At 38.8% G+C, this 20,000-nt stretch overlaps 2 protein-coding genes across 2 annotated transcripts in view; one reads left to right on the plus strand and one right to left on the minus strand.

Annotated features, from left to right (window-relative positions):
* Window positions 1-17,492, minus strand: part of nuak1b (NUAK family, SNF1-like kinase, 1b) — a 25,332-nt gene extending 7,840 nt beyond the window's left edge. Inside the window, exons 1-2 of the mRNA XM_079809564.1 lie at window positions 16,510-17,492; window positions 6,864-6,984 (exon numbers count right to left, since the gene is read on the minus strand). Coding sequence (XP_079665690.1) covers window positions 6,864-6,984; window positions 16,510-16,722 — 334 coding nt within the window. The 5' untranslated portion in view covers window positions 16,723-17,492. The remainder of the gene's footprint in view (window positions 1-6,863; window positions 6,985-16,509) is intronic.
* Window positions 17,493-19,995: 2,503 nt separating this feature from the next.
* depdc7b (DEP domain containing 7, paralog b) overlaps window positions 19,996-20,000 on the plus strand; it is a gene marked incomplete at its 5' end in the record, with an annotated part of 10,255 nt that continues 10,250 nt past the window's right edge. Inside the window, one exon of the mRNA XM_079809565.1 lies at window positions 19,996-20,000. This exon is cut by the window's right edge and continues 53 nt beyond it. Within this exon, the coding sequence (XP_079665691.1) occupies window positions 19,996-20,000 (5 nt within the window).

The raw sequence follows: 20,000 nt of genomic DNA on the forward strand, positions 1-20,000 counted from the left end.
AAAGTAGACTGTTGAAAAAGTATAACCCAAACAAGACCTCGGTAATTTCCAAATGCCTCACAGTGTGATCAGATTTGCCAAACAAGTCTGCAATCAAAAGTCAGAGATCTCAATATGAGCTTGAGTTTTATTGTCTTAGTGAATGTCAACAATTGCCTCAGTTGTGTGGAATTTTAGGAGAAGCAATTGACACACTTTTGACACCTTGAAACCATAGCTCTAAATCTCCTGAGCAATTAAAGAGCAACCTCTGAGTAATAAAATGTTCCTCTGGGAAAGTTCACTCTGCTAAACGGGTACGCAAGCAATTCACATTCATTCCTCTATCCGAAAATTTCCACGACCAGCCCAAACCCATAAACATAATTTAACAACAGGCAAGATTAAATTAAAAGAGAAAGACACTCTGACACTGGAGCAATGAAAGACAAAGCCAGACACTAGAAAAAAAAGAGTCTCTGGAGACTTATTTAAAGCTGGTAACTCCAGAGACTCGTTTAAAGAGGTTGTTCTCCCTTCTTTGAGTCGAGCCAACCACAACACAGGCGGAGTCATGACACAGAACAAAGATGAATACGGCAAACTTTTCAAAAATAAACTGCCCTATAAACCCAGACGGACTTTGAGCGGAAAACCGTCGAGTCAGCACGCCGAGAGCTCGCCAGGCCCGCCGTGGCACAGAATCAGCAGAAGAAACCAGACGGCAGCAAAAACGTCTTTAGAATTCATCAACACAGGGTTTCACTGGAGATCTTAACCATTGAAACACATGCTGGTCAGGGATGGGGAGGGTCATATTCACTGAGGCTGATCTAGTTTAATTGAAATATTATTGCATGAACAAAACAAAAGGCCTTTACTTCACAACACAAGCCTATTATTAGTCAATGAAAGATTCCTATGATTCATTAGAATTGTATGTTTTATTCATTGTTGAGTGGATTGATTAACAGACAGACAGACAGACAGATAGATAGCTAGATAGATGGACAGACAGATGGAGAGAGAGAGAAAGAGAGAGAGAGAGAGAGAGAGAGAGAGAGAGAGAGAGAGAGAGAGAGAGAGAGAGAGAGATAGACAGACAGACAGATAGAGAGGCAGACAGATCTATCTATCTATCTATCTATCTATATATATATATATATATATATATATATATATATATATATATATATATATATATATATATATAGAGAGAGAGAGAGAGACAGATAGATAGATAGATAGATAGATAGATAGATAGATAGATAGATAGATAGATAGATAGATAGATAGATAGATAGATAGATAGATAGATAGATAGATAGATAGATAGATAGATAGATAGATAGATAGATAGATAGATAGATAGATAGATAGATAGATAGATAGATAGATAGATAGATGGACAGACAGGCGAATGGATGGATAGATAAGATAGATAGATAGATAGATAGATAGATAGATAGATAGATGGACAGACAGGCGAATGGATGGATAGATAAGATAGATAGATAGATAGATAGATAGATAGATAGATAGATAGATAGATAGATAGATAGATAGATAGATAGATAGATAGATAGATAGATAGATAGATAGATAGATAGATAGATAGATAGATAGATAGATAGATAGATAGATAGATAGAAGATAGATAGATAGATAGATAGATAGATAGATAGATAGATAGATAGATAGATAGATAGATAGATAGATAGATAGATAGATAGATAGATAGATAGATAGATAGATAGATAGATAGATAGATAGATAGATAGATAGATAGATAGATAGATAGACAGGCGAATGGATGGATAGATAAGACAGACAGTTAGATAGACAGATAGATAGATAGATAGATAGATAGATAGATAGATAGATAGATAGATAGATAGATAGATAGATAGATAGATAGATAGATAGATAGATAGATAGATAGATAGATAGATAGATAGATAGATAGATAGATAGATAGATAGATAGATAGAGATAGATAGATAGATAGATAGATAGATAGATAGATAGATAGATAGATAGATAGATAGATAGACAGGTGAATGGATAGATAGATAGATAGATAGATAGATAGATAGATAGATAGATAGATAGATAGATAGATAGATAGATAGATAGATAGATAGATAGATAGATAGATAGATAGATAGATAGATAGATAGATAGATAGATAGATAGATAGATAGATAGATAGATAGATAGATAGATAGAACGACAGACAGATAGAATGACAGACAGACAGGTGAAGGGATAGATAGATAGATAGATAGATAGATAGATAGATAGATAGATAGATAGATAGATAGATAGATAGATAGATAGATAGATAGATAGATAGATAGATAGATAGATAGATAGATAGATAGATAGATAGATAGATAGATAGATAGATAGATAGATAGATAGATAGATAGATAGATAGTAGGGATGCCACAATTCTCGATATAATATTGAACCGTTCGGTTCGGCATTCACGGTTCAATACGCGCTTGTGAATTGCGTTTTTTTCGGTTTCGCATTTAATTAATTATTTTTCTACAAATTCTATAATTTGTCTCCATCCCAATACTGAACAACGCGCCATACATTCACATCACACGTTAGTGGTAGAGTTATACTCACGGAACACTATAGTTATTCACAATCATGAAAGTTCATTATTTGCATGCATTTTAAAGCCTTGTCGGTTTCATTCGCGTGCACGGTTTTAACATGCGCTTTTCAGAGCGCGCACACTAAAAGCCTGTCAAACACGTGAATACTGAACTAAGTAGTCGTCTTACTGCGTTAATACTGTCAAATACACACAAGGTTAACATAAACACAGTCGGTTATGTCTAAAGTGAAAGTAAAATCGCAATCGTGTCTGTATATTAGATGTGTAGAGGTCTTAAACTGACAGCAGCGCAGCCAGTGAACACGCGGTCCTTAAAGGGACAGTTCACCTCTAAAATTATGTCATTATTTACTCACTCTAATATTGTTCCAAACCTGTATTCATTTCTCGATGACAGAATTTTCAGTTTTGAGTGAAATATCCCTTTAATGTTAATACAACAAAAAAAGACAAAGAGAAAATCACTCACTGCTCTTGACTGAAAAACTAATACAGTAGCTTTACAGTTTTTCTCAGTCGCTTTGGTACATTTCTCGAATCATCCTCGACATTTGCAAAACAGTAAGTGCATTTCTCAAAACAATTCGTACAAATAGCAAAACACCATGGATTACCTGCAAAAGCCAGTCTCTTGCTCAAAATCCTTAGTTCATCTCTCAAAAGTAAATATCTGTGTCAATGAATATGTCAGTGCCATCAGAATGACAAGTCCTTGTATCATTGTGTATGGATAAGACAGTCAAATTGCTTAGTCATGTTGTCAATATAACAGTGTACTCTGGAGGGATGTTCAGATGTAAACTATGGCTAAAGTTTTGATGACAATTATTGTACATTGTTGGTTACACCTTAGTGTATGTGTGAGTTTGATTGTAAGAGACTGGACAGGATTCAATTTACGCTTTTACTGTTTGTACTGTAATTTGTTGACAGACCATGTCATTGCGATACAGAGAGAAAAAGACAGCACTGCATAGCACAAAGGAAAAAAAACTGAAAAACAAAAGTAGAAATATGAACGTCTAACGGAAATGTATTGAAATATGCTTGACATATTATGACAACTTGTTCAACCATTTTGCATGTAAAGACTTATGCTATGAACTAATGGCTAAATGTTGTGGGGGGTGAGACTATTCAACAGAGACCCAATATAATACATTTTGATCAACATGACATAAGCAACTGATAATGTAGGAAACAGCAGAAAATTGTACATAATCATTTGCAACTTGTTCAAAGAAATGAGAAACTGCTTTTTTGATGTGCACAAGTGACACAATGATGTGAGAATTGAACAGGTAGTTTTGAGAATTTCAATTCTGATCTGAGAAATGTACCAAAGCGACTGAGAAAAACTGTAATAAGAATCAGTGTATATTTTATAGTGAAGTCTATGTAGTGTTTTATTTTTACATTCATTCATTCAATTTCATACTTAAATGCTGCTGTACAGCTCTGAGCTACCAGTATAAATCTTTATATATATTTATTTTATATTATACAATACACTAGGAATGTGTACAAGGGTTTTTTTTAAGTAAAGTTTTAAGTTTAAGTAAGGTTTTTCAATTATTTTAAGTAAAATAAAGAAAGAGTATTGCAATAAAAAAATAGTCTTTTTTCTCTTTAACCTCTTGCGGTTCCTGTCGCCTTAGAATAGAATAACAAAAAATGTATGTGACAAGCCATCAGAACCGAACCGAACCGAAAACCGTGGGTAAAAACCGAGGTATGTATTGAACCGTGGACAAACTGTATTGTTGCATCCCTAATAGATAGATAGATAGATAGATAGATAGATAGATAGATAGATAGATAGATAGATAGATAGATAGATAGATAGATAGATAGATAGATAGATAGATAGATAGATAGATAGATAGATAGATAGATAGATAGATAGATAGATAGATAGATAGATAGATAGATAGATAGATAGATGGACAGACAGGCGAATGGATGGATAGATAAGACAGATAGATAGATAGATAGATAGATAGATAGATAGATAGATAGATAGATAGATAGATAGATAGATAGATAGATAGATAGATAGATAGATAGATAGATAGATAGATAGATAGATAGATAGATAGATAGATAGATAGATAGATAGATAGATAGATAGATAGATAGATAGATAGATAGATAGATAGATAGGTAGAGGGACGGACGGATGGATAGAAGGATGGATGGATGGACAGACAAACAGGTGAATGGATGGATAGACAGACAGACAAACAGATAGAAGCAGAGAGACAGGCGAATGGATAGATAGACAGACAGATAGATACAGATAGATAGAACGACAGACAGACAGATAGAATGACAGACAGACAGGTGAAGGGATAGATAGATAGATAGATAGATAGATAGATAGATAGATAGATAGATAGATAGATAGATAGATAGATAGATAGATAGATAGATAGATAGATAGATAGATAGATAGATAGATAGATAGATAGATAGATAGATAGATAGATAGATAGATAGATAGATAGATAGATAGATAGATAGATAGATAGATAGATAGATAGATAGATAGATAGATAGATAGATAGATAGATGGACAGACAGGCGAATGGATGAATAGATAAGACAGATAGATAGATAGATAGATAGATAGATAGATAGATAGATAGATAGATAGATAGATAGATAGATAGATAGATAGATAGATAGATAGATAGATAGATAGATAGATAGATAGATAGATAGATAGATAGATAGATAGATAGATAGATAGACGGACGGATGGATAGAAGGATGGATGGATGGACAGACAAACAGGTGAATGGATGGATAGACAGACAGACAAACAGATAGAAGCAGAGAGACAGGCGAATGGATAGATAGACAGACAGATAGATACAGATAGATAGAACGACAGACAGACAGATAGAATGACAGACAGACAGGTGAAGGGATAGATAGATAGATAGATAGATAGATAGATAGATAGATAGATAGATAGATAGATAGATAGATAGATAGATAGATAGATAGATAGATAGATAGATAGATAGATAGATAGATAGATAGATAGATAGATAGATAGATAGATAGAAAGATAGATAGAAAGATGAACAGACAGACAGGTGAATGGATGGATAGATAGACAGACAGACAGATAGATATAGACAGAAAGAACGACAGACAGGTGAAGGGATAGATAGATAGATAGATAGATAGATAGATAGATAGATAGATAGATAGATAGATAGATAGATAGATAGATAGATAGATAGATAGATAGATAGATAGATAGATAGATAGATAGATAGATAGATAGATAGATAGATAGATAGATAGATAGATAGATAGATAGATAGATAGATAGATAGATAGATAGATAGATAGATAGATAGATAGATAGATAGATAGATAGATAGATAGGCGAATGGATGGATAGATAAGACAGATAGACAGATAGATAGATAGATAGATAGATAGATAGATAGATAGATAGATAGATAGATAGATAGATAGATAGATAGATAGATAGATAGATAGATAGATAGATAGATAGATAGATAGATAGATAGATAGATAGATAGATAGATAGATAGATAGATAGATAGATAGATAGATAGATAGATAGATAGATAGATGAACAGACAGACAGGTGAATGGATGGACAGACAGACAGGTGAATGGATGGATAGATAGACAGACAGATAGATAGATATAGACAGAAAGAACGACAGACAGGTGAAGGGATAGATAGATAGATAGATAGATAGATAGATAGATAGATAGATAGATAGATAGATAGATAGATAGATAGATAGATAGATAGATAGATAGATAGATAGATAGATAGATAGATAGATAGATAGATAGATAGATAGAGGGACGGACGGACGGATAGAAGGATGGATGGATGGACAGACAAACAGGTGAATGGATGGATAGACAGACAGACAAACAGATAGAAGCAGAGAGACAGGCTAATGGATAGATAGACAGACAGATAGATACAGATAGATAGAACGACAGACAGACAGATAGAATGACAGACAGACAGACAGATAGATAGATAGATAGATAGATAGATAGATAGATAGATAGATAGATAGATAGATAGATAGATAGATAGATAGATAGATAGATAGATAGATAGATAGATAGATAGATAGATAGATAGATAGATAGATAGATAGATAGATAGATAGATAGATAGATAGATAGATAGATAGATAGATAGATAGATAGATAGATAGATAGATAGATAGATAGATACCTTCATATATAGAGATGATATGTGGGTGGCGAAGAGACGACATGATCTCGATTTCTCGTCGAATGTGAACCATGTCCTGTTCATCTTTAATCTTCTCCTTCCTGATAGACTTGATGGCAACCTGAAGAAAAGAAAGAGTTTCAAATGTTATTCAATCTTAAATCGAAAGATTAAAAAAAGAAAATGATGTAATCAAAGTTTTTGTAAAAGATGTTCTTTTTGGTCGATTTGTGACTAAATAACCTTGCGACTAAGGCCTGGGACACACTAGACCGATTTTAAAACCGTGGGAGACCTAAGGACAGTTTCAACCAATTTTAAACATTATAATCAAGGAGACTAAAGGCTGCAACCTCTAGTGTCAGTCGCTAGAGAGTCTCTTGAGATCAGAGGAGTGAGGTTACAAAGGCACTGTCTGGTGAAGCATGCTTGCTCGTACTTGTCATTGAATCATTCATTCAATGAATCATTCATTCAAGAGATTCATTCAAAAACGCTGATTCATCCAGTATTTATGAATCATTCATTCAACCAATTAAAAAAAAAAAATTAGAATTAATTAAACACTTTTAAATAGACTGAAGCAATTCATATTTTTTCAATATTTTTTGTCATTTACATTTTATTTTATTTAGTTGTCTGTTCAGAATCGTGGGAGAATCATGACCTCAATTTATCCAGAATTGTGCAGCTTTACACACAATTGAGGATTTTTCTGGACATTTTTTGGCATACAATCTTCAAGTGTGTGGCCAGCATAAGCCACTCTTCTTTCTTTTTTTTACAGGAAATGACAGCTAAAAGTGTTCGAGCACGTGCACTAACCACTCTAACAAACATATTCTATTCTTGAATGTCAGAAAAACACCTGAGTAGATTCTTCAGACAGAGAGGTGTAATCATCCCATCACACACACACACACAGAATTATCCCATAAACACCTCACAACTGAGCATATTTTCAGCCTCTTGCTGTGTAATTTTCCTGATGTTTTTTTTGGGAAAATGAGGGTGCAGTGTTTGGAAGCAGAATAAAAGCTCTCTCGTGTGTTTATTCGGCTCTCACGGGCCCTGAGGACCTTGCACTTATGTCTCTATAAGAGCATCGCATGACCTGAACACACTAGAACCGGAGATAAGATGTGAGCAGAGAGGCGATGCCCTGCTCACTGCCTGATGGATGTCATCAGGAGGAAAGAGGAAATGATATCTGGGTAGTGATTTCCTGTCTATTCTTGTCCTATCTCACCCTCCCAGGCGTGTGCTACACGTCCATTTAAAGAACAAGCGGAACGACGAGTGAGCCGATGACAGACCTTCGTTGCAGTCCTTTGTCAGTTCTGTTTGTTTTGTGATGTCATACACATTGACGGGTCACTAAAACAGGCCCATCCGCTCCAGCATGTGGCTTCTCATCATCGCTCTAGTTCTCAGAACAGCGTCTTCACATTAACGGCGAGCATGCAGGCGGACCGCTGCTTTTCTCAGAGAAACCAAAACCACATGTTTCCGAGGAGCTGAAGGTAAATCACCGACTATATCCATAAAAGGAAAGTCCTAGCGGAATGCTTCAAAACTGATTATGTGGAATAAAAAGACATAAACAAATCCAGAAACCAGGGCCTGTTCTCTAAAAGCAGAATGGGCAGGTCCTGCTCTTTATTGGAAAGCCATCGCCGAGTGTTTTCCATGAGCTCATGAAGTTATGCGCAGTTGAAGGTATTCACCTCCCGCCAGGTCCGCTGGAGACGCCAGGAATACTAATGTTGCAGTTTGTTCATACGCAGCAGGAGCGAGAGTTTAAAATAATCTCCGGGAAGAAGAAAAAAAAAGACTGCGTTCCCACTGAGGAAGTAACAGGATTCCAACCAGTGGAGCTTTTTATTTGTTTATCTGTGTGCAAGCCAAATGAACAGAATACAGTATCAATAAAAGTGCAGATTTCATTAATGATGTTTGCAAAGGGTTAGGGATTTGAACAAGTATTATTTACATTTACATTTGGCAGACGCTTTTATCCAAAGCGACTTACATTGCATTCAAGGTACACATTTAGTCAGTTCTTGCTTTCCCTCGGAATCGAACCTATGACTTTGGCGTTGCTAGCGCCACGCTCTACTGTTTGAGCTACAGGAAAGCTATATTATGCTTAGGTTGTGTAACACCGTGTACTAACTAGACACGATGCGCCGATAAGATTCAAGCGTCAAGCAATTTGTCTGTTCACAACAGACGCGACTACGAGATGCGACAAAATCAATCAAAAACCACAGCCAATCAGAACAGCGTGTGGGCGGGCTCAAATGTAGGCTATGGCACCAGAGATTAATCTTGACGGCACTCGCAAGGAAATAGACAAGTACATAATCAAATTCACATATATTACACCATACACCTTTTTTTTCCCCCAGACCTAGAACTGTCTGCGTTTCCACTGCGGTCTAAAGTACCGTGAAGATTAGGCAAATTAGTCAGGTGATGTAAGACTCCTCCCAGTCAGCTACGGACAGTAAACAGTGCGACACTGTCTGCAACAATAACAAGTATGGAGATGCAAGCAGCACTGCTTTTGCTAGTTATGTATTGGTTTACTAAAGATGTAATTAACAAAATGGCGGAAAAGAGACAAGGACTGATACTAAGGCTACGTTTGCACGTGGGCGGCTATTTTCATAAACGGACATTTCAACCTCTCCGGTTTCAAAATTAACATCGTGCACACATGTCAGTTTTCAGAAACGTGTTAATTTACACGTAACCCGTGTATATATGCCGTCAAGAGCATGCCAAACCTGTAGGTGGCGGTGTAACGAGAAGCTCAAGCCCACGTAAGCCAATCAGAATCCCGAAAACCGGCGGCGCTGGCGGTGACGAGGACTGATCCTTCGTGTTGGAGGGAGAAGTTGTTACAAAATGACTGACCTCCGAGCACTCATTCGTCTCTGCTCCTCGACATAATGGAGCAGCTGTATTTGCAAATGCAAACACACGAGAAGAGTTTGCACCAACATAAATGCGACTGCTACTCTGAACGCTTCCATGATCACATGTAAACATAGGTCGCACTTTTGATGTCTGGCGCATACTGTGACGTTGGCTGCCTAAACACCCGTTTGTCTCCGTTTACATACAAACGTGCAAACGAAGATTTTCTAAATCTCCACTCTGGCCGGAGTTTTTAGAAAGACTCGTTTTCAGAGGCGAATTCTCCGTTTGCGTGCAAACGAAGGGAAATGTCTCAGTTTTTCAAAATAACCAAAACGTATTCTGAAAGCTAGATTTAAAATAAGACAACGTATGTTATAATCAGCTATTACGGACATAATACTGTGCGACTGTGGAGACAACGCGCGCCATCAGACAGAAAGAGCAAGACTGATATTTACTGAACTCCTCGCAAGACTTTTAAAAATGCTGGTTGAAATAAAATGCTGCGTAAGTTCAACCAATCAGCATGTTCAGCGCCCATGTCCCACCCTAGAAAAAGTACTACCTCGCGAGCAGGGCCGTTCAGAGGGGGAAATATTTACCCGGAACTTCATTTAGACCCTGGTTCCTGCGGTCGAAACACACCGAGTACCAGCCCAAAGTTCCTAGTTCCTGGGGAAAGTTCCTGCAGTGGAAACGCAGCTATAGAATATACTTGTTTGTTCACAGTTTGAACGTTCTTGTTTCCATTTGTATAATGTTAAGATCTGAGGTGAATTATCCATTGTTGCTTTTAGTACGACTACGTTACAAAGCTAGGAGCACCGAATGATATTTAAAGTCACATTACACACTTTTAACATTAAATAAAGCACATAAACACTACCTGAGATTATCCTTGCCATGTTGTGTTGTTGTTCCAGCCGCAATGTCGCAGAAATAGAAACCGTTTCTAAAATAGAATCATCGCGTGTCACCGTCACGGCTGGTTAGGACAAAAACTCAAATTAACATGGAAAAGATGCCTTTTATTGTGTGTCGCGGCGTCACTTCGTGCATAGTTAGGACACAGTGTAACTAATTGTCTTCTGACACATTTTGCAATGCATTTTAAATTGAGTTTGCATACAAGACACGTTTGCGTTCACATTGCAGTATGAATCGAATTTTTAAACACGTCAGAATGCAACGCCGCATTAAATTGACTTTTCAAATTTGCATTGAGGGTATTCTGATTTTCTAGCACAACAATGTTTGAAATAGATCTTGCGTACCTAAGCGTTCGTGTTCTCAACTTGTATTGTGTTATTAATAGCGCAACAACTCACAAAATCAAAGCTGTGCACATAGAAACATTTGGTTTTTTTTGCTTGCACTGTTAATACTGTTTGGATGTGCAACAATGTGTGAAATCGTACAAAGCATTTGTATAGTTGTGTTGAATTATTAATAATTGCGATCGGACGTTTACATTCATTTAGTGAATTACCCTTATTAGTAAAACACGAATCTGTGAAAACGCACATGCGTGTTTTATGTTCATGCATGAGTATTACGTGTTGGCGGGGTGTTTCTTGACAAAGTGACATCGCCCACTACTGGCCTGGCATGCATAATACAGCCTTTTTAGTCATTTTTGCAGATTCGTGTGAACTGGGATCGTTGTTGTCTGTTTTTAGTACATCGTTTTCGTGTAAACATACCCTCAGTTTATTAGATCTGTGCATCTCTTAAAGTGACAGCAGCCTAATAGTCCTGTTTTAATGTTAATCAAACAACACTGCAAAAAAAATCACTTAATGCTTTCGTGCAATTGCTTGTAGCTTGCTCGACTGTTTGCTAATAGTGTTTGAAATTTATATTTTATATTACATTTATTTCGATTTTTTTCAGTTGCATTCCATGTAAAAAGTCTGGCGAGTAAAATAGAAAATTTTCTAACCAATGACGACTCGAGTTTCAGTGTGTCCATAGAGGGTTGAGAGGTAAGCTGCTTTTTAATTAAATAAAACTTGGATCAGTAAATACTACATAACAACCACCTACAACATGCTGGATAGAACATTTGCTAACTAATTTCATGACAACTGTCCCTACTACAACCACTAGAGGCCGCCAGCTTCCTATGGAAACACTAAAGCAAACATGAGATCAGTTTTGTTTCCCTTTGATGACCGAGAGTATCTCACTGACCATGGAACAGAATTTAGAGCCTCTTGCATTTCTATCATGCTGTTTTGGCCCCTGTACAGGATATTAACGCTTTCATTTCCTGTTCAAGATGGACTTGTTTGTTTACTTGCTTTCACACCGTCCCAGTGACCTTTCTCCTTCAGACAGACATGCACGTACAAACACTCACTCGCATGATAGACAGGACCAATTCATCACACGCCGTGGAAAGAATGTTCGCCGTTATGTTCTGTGGACATCCGATCTAGTTTGCACACACAAATGCAATGCAAACACATGCAGAACTGACCTCATACGTGCGAGAGCTCACACAGACATGCTATCTGTCTTTCTGCTCGGGTCATTATGCTGAATCAGAGGCTGGTAAAGCCATAAAGAATATGTTGTGCAATATCTTCAGTTATCTGTGCCACAGGGGTAAAGGTCAAGACTGAACTGGATTGTAGCTAGCATTTATCAACAGTCAGAACTTTGTGTTTGTCTGTGTACTTGATAACAGATAATAAAGCATTATCATGGCAGATTAACATTTGCATTCAGCAACAAAAGTATGTTTGTTTAACAAGGGACATCACCGAGAGGCACTAAACTAAATATATGAGCTGCTTGTATTGGCTGGTTATGGAGGTTCATCTTTCATATCTCAAGAGATTTAGTGCAGATCTCAGATATGTTTGATTCAAGGATCAACAGTATCATCCCATTTTGAAAGGAACTTGACTCCTCAAATAAAGATACAATTGCAATGTCACACCAGTAGGTGGCGACAAGTGACTGTTAGAAAATGTATTTGTCATTGAATCATTCATTCAAGAGATTCGTTCAAAAACGTTGGTTCATCCAGTAATGAAACAACCTTATTAATATTTTGTCAGAACCGCTAGTAAATTACATGTTATTATGGAATCGTGATCTTAATTTATCCGGAATCGTGCAGCTCTACCTGAAATACAATCTACGCGAAGATTTGAATACTTTTAATTGTATTTTTTTAGTTTTTGAGAAATTATGTCAGAATGTAATATAACACAATGCAAGTATTCAAACACAAGCACTTCTAAGTACGCAAGTGTAATTCGATTCAATGTGAACGCAAACATTTCTCAGTATGCTAACTCAATTTAAAATGCTGTGTTGCAAAATGTGTCATAAGACAATTAAAAATGTAAATGTGTAAACACATTTAAATATGCAAAAGTTTTCACACATTGCTACATGTAAATTGTGTCGAAATGCAATTCATAACGCAATCCGAGTACATGTTGCATTCTCAGCGTAGCCACAAAGGGGCGCTAATGCTTCTTTTGTGTTCCACTGATGAAATTAAGGGTTCGTTTACACGACAACTGTGTGCTGAAAACTTTTTCGCGTATAGGCGGCAATGTTGTCAAAACGATACCCATTCACAAGGATCAGTGAAAACAATTAAAAACGCTGTATTCTTCTGCCAGGCCAGTAGATGGCGATGTCACTTTGTAAAGAAACACTACACATCAATAAACTGAATATGTAATAATCACAAATTCGTTTTTTTTGTAGTTTACACAGAGACGATAACGGTATCATTTTCAAAAACTTGCACTTTGAAACCCGTTTGTGTTTTCAGGCCACCAAAACGCAGTTTTCGTGTAAATGAACGGCTAAAGCGCATAAAAAGTTTTCCATTTTTAGTTGAAAACGGTGTTGCGTAAACGGACCCTAAAGTCACACAGAACTTTGAAGCGGGGGAAATAATATACCAATGGTATTTTTGTGTGCTAGTTAGTGAAGAGGCTAAGTGTTTTTCGGATCATTGGCAAGGTTTCAAAATTATCATTTTTACAATTTTTTTAATCAAATGGTGCCACAAGGGTTAAGTGAAGGTTACTGTGAAGCAACATTTGCAACATGAATGACACACACTAAACATTTCGGTTCAGTACATTTAATAGTTAATTAATAATATCACAATACAATAAACAATACAATTTCGTCCCCTTAATTGTCCTTACTTTACTGACCTTCCACAAAAGTGCTGCTGCATGACTACAACAGCGTCCTGGCCTTAATACATGAACAACCCGCTGTCTGTACTTCACCTGTCACTGATGCTAGCACACATGCCTTGTGATGGGATACGTGTAGGCTCGGGCTTGGCTCAATGTCCGCTGATACTGATACGCCTCTGAGCTATTCAAATTGCTACTGAATCTAGAAAATAGCTAAAAATGCTACAGTACGTGATACGAGGCCACTTCTTCACGCCATCCTCCCAACCAACCGCGGAGGGTAAAGGTACTGTTGTTTCCCCCTTTTGAAAGTTCGTTGAGGTTGTGTTCAAATTTGGATAGCTTGAATGACAGTCAACTGTTGAATGTATGTTTCCAACCACCTATTTTGATGCGCATTTCGGGATATCACATCAAAAAATACTGAATGGAAACGCCAAGACGTGCATGAATGCGCATGTTTGAGTCGGATACATTTTCTATCCGATATGAAAACGTGCGCATAAACTACGATGGGAATGCATAAAGTCCCGCTTGTTTACTTCGAATCGGAAGACGCTCCCACTTTTGACGCAAGGCTTCATGGGGCGTCGGAAAACTTGCGGGTAAACTGAACACGCAATAGTCATGCGCATGACGTCACACGTGTTTTCACAAATTCGTGTTTTTGTCGTTTACACAGAGATGAGAACAGTATCGCTTTCAAAAACGTGCACTTTGAAACCCGTTTTCAAAAGTTTGTGTTTTCAGGCCACCCAAAACGCAGTTGTCGTGTAAATGAACGGTTAAAATGCATAAAAAGTTTTCTGTTTTCAGTTGAAAACGGTGTTGTGTAAAGGCTTACAGGTTTTGAACAACATGAAAGTGAATAAATGACTGCAGAAGTTTCATTTTTGAGCGAACTATCACTTTAAGCAGTGTAGGCGTGTCTTAAGATATTTAATGTTTAGTCTCTGTGAGCAGTTATCACTGGTTTCTATGTCTGTTATCTATACGTCTGCGCTATGACTCTTTGCAGACAGCGCGTCCGGCTGGTTAACAGTTTTTCTGACTAATTCCTGCTAAGCGCAGTAAACCAGTGCCAGAAAACAACACCGTATGTCTCCCTGAGTGACTTTATGTTTATGGGCCCACAAACACGCATGACAAATTATGTTTTACCATGCGTCTGAGTTTGAGGTAAATGAAAAAACATGTATGTGTGTGTGTGTGTGTGTGTGTGTGTGTGTGTGTGTGTGTGTGTGTGTGTGTGTGTGTGTGTGTGTGTGTGTGTGTGTGTGTGTGTGTGTGTGTGTGCACCGTTTTATTTTTAGGTCTGTTAGCTTGCGCTCATACATTCTTCAACAGCCTGCCAACACTCTTGATGGCACACTGCCTACCGATACACTCAGACCTGTGCGTGTGCTGGTGTGACTATAAGTGTTGTGAAATAGCCTGAATTGTAAATTATTAAACTGAAAGAAGGCTTTATATCTGCGTACAGCACATAACAGCCACCAACAATATTGTTGCCATGGAAATATACATGACCAGAGGGGTTTTCAACTGCTAGGGCGCGCCTCAAGAATGGGTTTCAGGTCTATTCTGCAGTTTAAATAAAACAATGCTAAATGCTAATAACAAATCACACGTTAGTTTCCAATACATACAATAAAACTCTAGCTAGTCAAATTAGCCAGATGCTAACACTAGCCTCAAAACCATGAACAAATCTTCTCACAACAACGACGTGGTTTGTGTGAGATATTCTGAGGAACAAAATTGGACCCCATTGACTTTCACTGAATGGACCACTGAGAAGTTTTCTCTTTACTACAGTCATACAGGGTGGGAATGACATAAGGGTGAGTAAACAATGACAGAGTATTAAATATTTGGGTGAACTTTAGCAGAATGGAAAGATTTCATTGTTCCCAGCAGCTGTTCTGGGACCTGCGGTGACTGAGCCGCGATGTTAAACAACAACCAAAGCCACGTGCCGCAGCGTGCCGCATGAATCCGGTGTGTTTGATTAATGAACAAACGAACACTAAAGCCCTGCCTGACCTAGATGACCACAGCAGAACTTATAGGTCAGTGACTAGGTCAACTATGCCGGTTCATCAGTGACTCGAGGGTCAGAACTCAAGGTCTTTAACACAGGACAGCAGTGACCTTTGAACCCCAACTGCAACAGAAACGGTCAATTGGTTGGAGTGTGATGCGTTTCATTGGGGGCCATTAAAGCGACTTCACCCGAGATTTAAAACATCTGCTCTTGCACAAGTGAACGCGTGCGGAGCACACGCGTGGGGTGGACGTCCCGTGAGACGGGCTGAAACGAGCCAAACACAACAACGGATTATTATAGCTTCGCTGACACCCTAGACGACAAACTACAGCAGGCATAAGTACCAGGCCAGTGCTCTACATTTACCAAATGATGCACTGATTGAAAAGTTCACTACATCAGTGTATCATGGCATTACCGTACTAGAGGTCAAGTATCTTGCAGGGTTTTAACCTGCACCCTTTTAAATGCCAGTTCAGATTCTTACCTCTCTTCCAGAATGGCGCTCGATGGCCTTCTTGACTTTGCCGTACGTTCCTCTCCCCAGGGTCTCCAGCAGCTCGTATCGATGCTTTAGGTTGTGCTTGTGGTGATGTTTCTTCACACCAGAGCTGCTGCGCTTGATCTCACCGGGGCCCTCAGGGGCCTCCGCCACCGCTGAGGGGCCCGGCGGGTCACCTGGCCTTTGTGTCTCCATCATGCGGGAGGATATTTTAAACCTCCCTCTGTTTAAATATCTCGACTAAATGCTTTGAAATATTGATAATATAAATCCTAATTAATATACCTAATTAGCATATAAATAAATAAATAAATTACAATGCAACTGTTTAATTATGTTAACATATAAAGTATTTTATGATTGTCAATAATGACTCATATTTTAATGAGGTGTCTATCTATTCTACCTATAGCCGGCTATGGTAGGCTATCTAAAGAAAAATAATAATCCCAGTCTAATTATGAACGATAAGAACCGGGCTCGATATAGATTAAAAACGGACTAAAAAGGCATATTATTAAAAAAGAATCTAATGAACACGCGCCAAGTGGTTTTATGGCACTTATAAAACTGCTACAATGTATCATTCGCAATTAGAACGACAATGTATCTATTGTGCGCTATTCTATTATGACGCGTTCTATACCATTATGACGTTTACTACTCCGTTATGACGTGTTCTCTTTCCCGTGGCGCGTTCGATCATGATTTCTCCGTTATTCCTTTGTTTCAATCTACCGCAGAAAATCTCAGGCGAGAAAGCAGCGACCACGCCGGCGTTCTGGACGTAAATCACCCTCATTCTGGCCTCGGATCATCCGTGGTGTCAGACAGCTCGGTTCTGGTGCCGGTGATCCGTGATATGAGGCTCGGTGCGCGGGGATCGGACGGAAGGATGTGCTGCGGTCTCGTGTCTGCTGTGGCCATGATTCGGTGTGTTCGGCCCGTCTCTCCTCCTGGTGTCCTGATCTGTGATTCTTTCTCTCTGTCCTTCAGGCTGAGAAACACTCTGAATAAAGACCGAGGGGGGCGGAGTCACTGTTGGCAGTGCGTGTGTGTCTCGCTCTCTTTCTGTCTCTCTCTCTCTCTTTGAATGTGCCATACTCTGATTTTTGCTGAATTTCTGATTCTGCTTCACTAGAGTGAAAATAGATGATTTTTTAAATGTAATATTAACCATCATACTGAGGCTTTTAAGTCAAGCCAAGCCTGTATGTATTTTAAAATAGCAACATATTTATTTATTTAAATATATCAGGTAAAACATTATGACCTAATATTGTGTTGGTCTCCCTTTTGCTGCCAAAACAGCCCTGACCCGTCGAGGCATGACCTCCACTAGACCCCTGAAGGTGTGCTGTGGTATCTGGCACCAGGATATTAGCAGCAGATCCTTTAAGTCCTGTAAGTTGCGAGGTGGGGCCTCCCTGGATCGGACTTGTTTCTTCATCACATCCCACAGATGCTCGATTAGATTGAGATCTGGGGAATTTGGAGGCCAAGTCAACACCTCAAACTCGCTGTTGTGCTCCTCGAAACATTCCTGAACCATTTTTGCTTTGTGTCAGGAGCATTATCTGCTGAAAGAGCCACAGCCAGCAGGGAATACCGTTTCCATGAAAGGGTGAACATGGTCTGCAACAATGCTTAGGTAGGTGGTACGTGTCAAAGTAACATCCACATGGATGGAGGACCCAAGGTTTCCCAGCAGAACATTGCCCAAAGCATCACTGCCTCACCTGGCTTGCCTTCTTCCCATAGTGCACCTGGTGCCATGTGTTCCCCAGGTAAGCCACGCACATACACCCGGTCATCCACGTGATGTAAAAGAAAACAGATTCATCAGACCAGGCCACATTCTTCAGTTGCTCTGTGGTCCAGTTCTGATGCTCAAGTGCCACTGTTGGCTCTTTGGGCGGTGGACAGGGGTCAGCATGGTCACCCTGACTGGTCTGCGGCTATGCCGCCCCATAGACAACAAACGGTGATGCTCTGTGTATTCTCACACCTTTCTATCAGAACCAGCATTAACTTCTTGAGCAATCTGAGCTCCAGTAGCTCGTCTGTTTGATCAGACCACACGGGCCAGCCTTCGCTCCCCACGTGCATCAATGAGCCTTGGCCGCCCATGACCCTGTCGCCGGTTCATCACTGTTCCTTCCTTGGAGCACTTTTGATAGAGACTGACCACTGCAGACCGGGAACACCCCACAAGAGCTGCAGTTTTGGAGATGCTCTGACCCAGTCGTCTAGCCATCACCTTGTCAAGCTCGCTCAAATCCTTACGCTTGCCCATTTTTCCTGCTTCTAACACATCAACTTTGAGGATAAAATGTTCACTTGCTGCCTAATATATCCCACCCACTAACAGGAGCCGTGATGAAGAGATAATCATTGTTATTCACTTCACCGGTCATAATGTTATGCCTGTGTGTGACATGTTGATCTATTGTCTTATATACTGAATAAAAAGGCATATATTAATATGAATTTCTTACCCTTTACACCTAATTTGAACACTACAATTTTATCAGGATCTTTATCAGCATTTTATATATATATATTGGGAGGTTTTGCCTTTTGTATACACTCTAAAAAAAAAAAGGTTCTATATGGCACCAAAAATGGTTCTTGGCTCGTAATCATAGGGGAACCTTTTTTAGTGCTATATAGCACCAATTTTGGTGCTTCAGAGGTTCTTCACCGGTTCTTTGACTATGGTGCTACCTCTGAAGAACCGCTGAAGAACCACTGATGCACCAAAATTGGTGCTATATAGAACTAAAAAAAGGTTCCCCTATGATTACGAGCCAAGAACCATTTTTGGTGCCATATAGAACCTTTTTTTTTTAGAGTGTAGGCTACAGTTTATGAGAGTAGATCATGTGTGCTCTGGTGTCATAATTTGCATAGAAGCCGTTTTGCTCATTTGCCCATTGTCCAGCATGACCAAATTCATTTGTATATCACACATTCAAAGGTCTAAGAGCAAAGGTCTGTTGAGTTTCATAACTTACATAAAGCAGGAACGATGCATGAGCCAAATATTGCCGCGTATCCTGGGTTATGGCCGTCATAAATAAACCAGAAACCTTTGACAAAGCTCGGCTGAACTGAAATACCAAATTAATAGAGTCGAGTTATTCTCCTGCCTGCATCACCTGCAGCTCAAACGCAGTCTGAAACCTCAGCCAATCAACTTTGTTTTCTTTTGTTTGCTTCTGTTTGGATCAGAACGGTGTAATTTAGCCACTGATTGGTGGAGGGGAAGTTTGAGTCAAACAGACTCCAGACTGGGCCGTTTGTCTTTGTTTGATCTGGAGAGCGCTGGGAATCTGGACCGTCCTGTGTTGTGGTGAGCGGTTGGGCAGCGGACTTCAGGCCCGAACAGTAACTGTGTGCATGTGTGTTGCTTTAAGATTTGCATCTCGGATGAAACTTGGCCTCAGATGCACCCTGGAATCAGGTATCATGGC

This window comes from Gobio gobio, assembly GCF_949357685.1.
Source record: "Gobio gobio genome assembly, chromosome: 25".
NCBI classification, from domain to species: Eukaryota; Metazoa; Chordata; class Actinopteri; order Cypriniformes; family Gobionidae; genus Gobio; species Gobio gobio.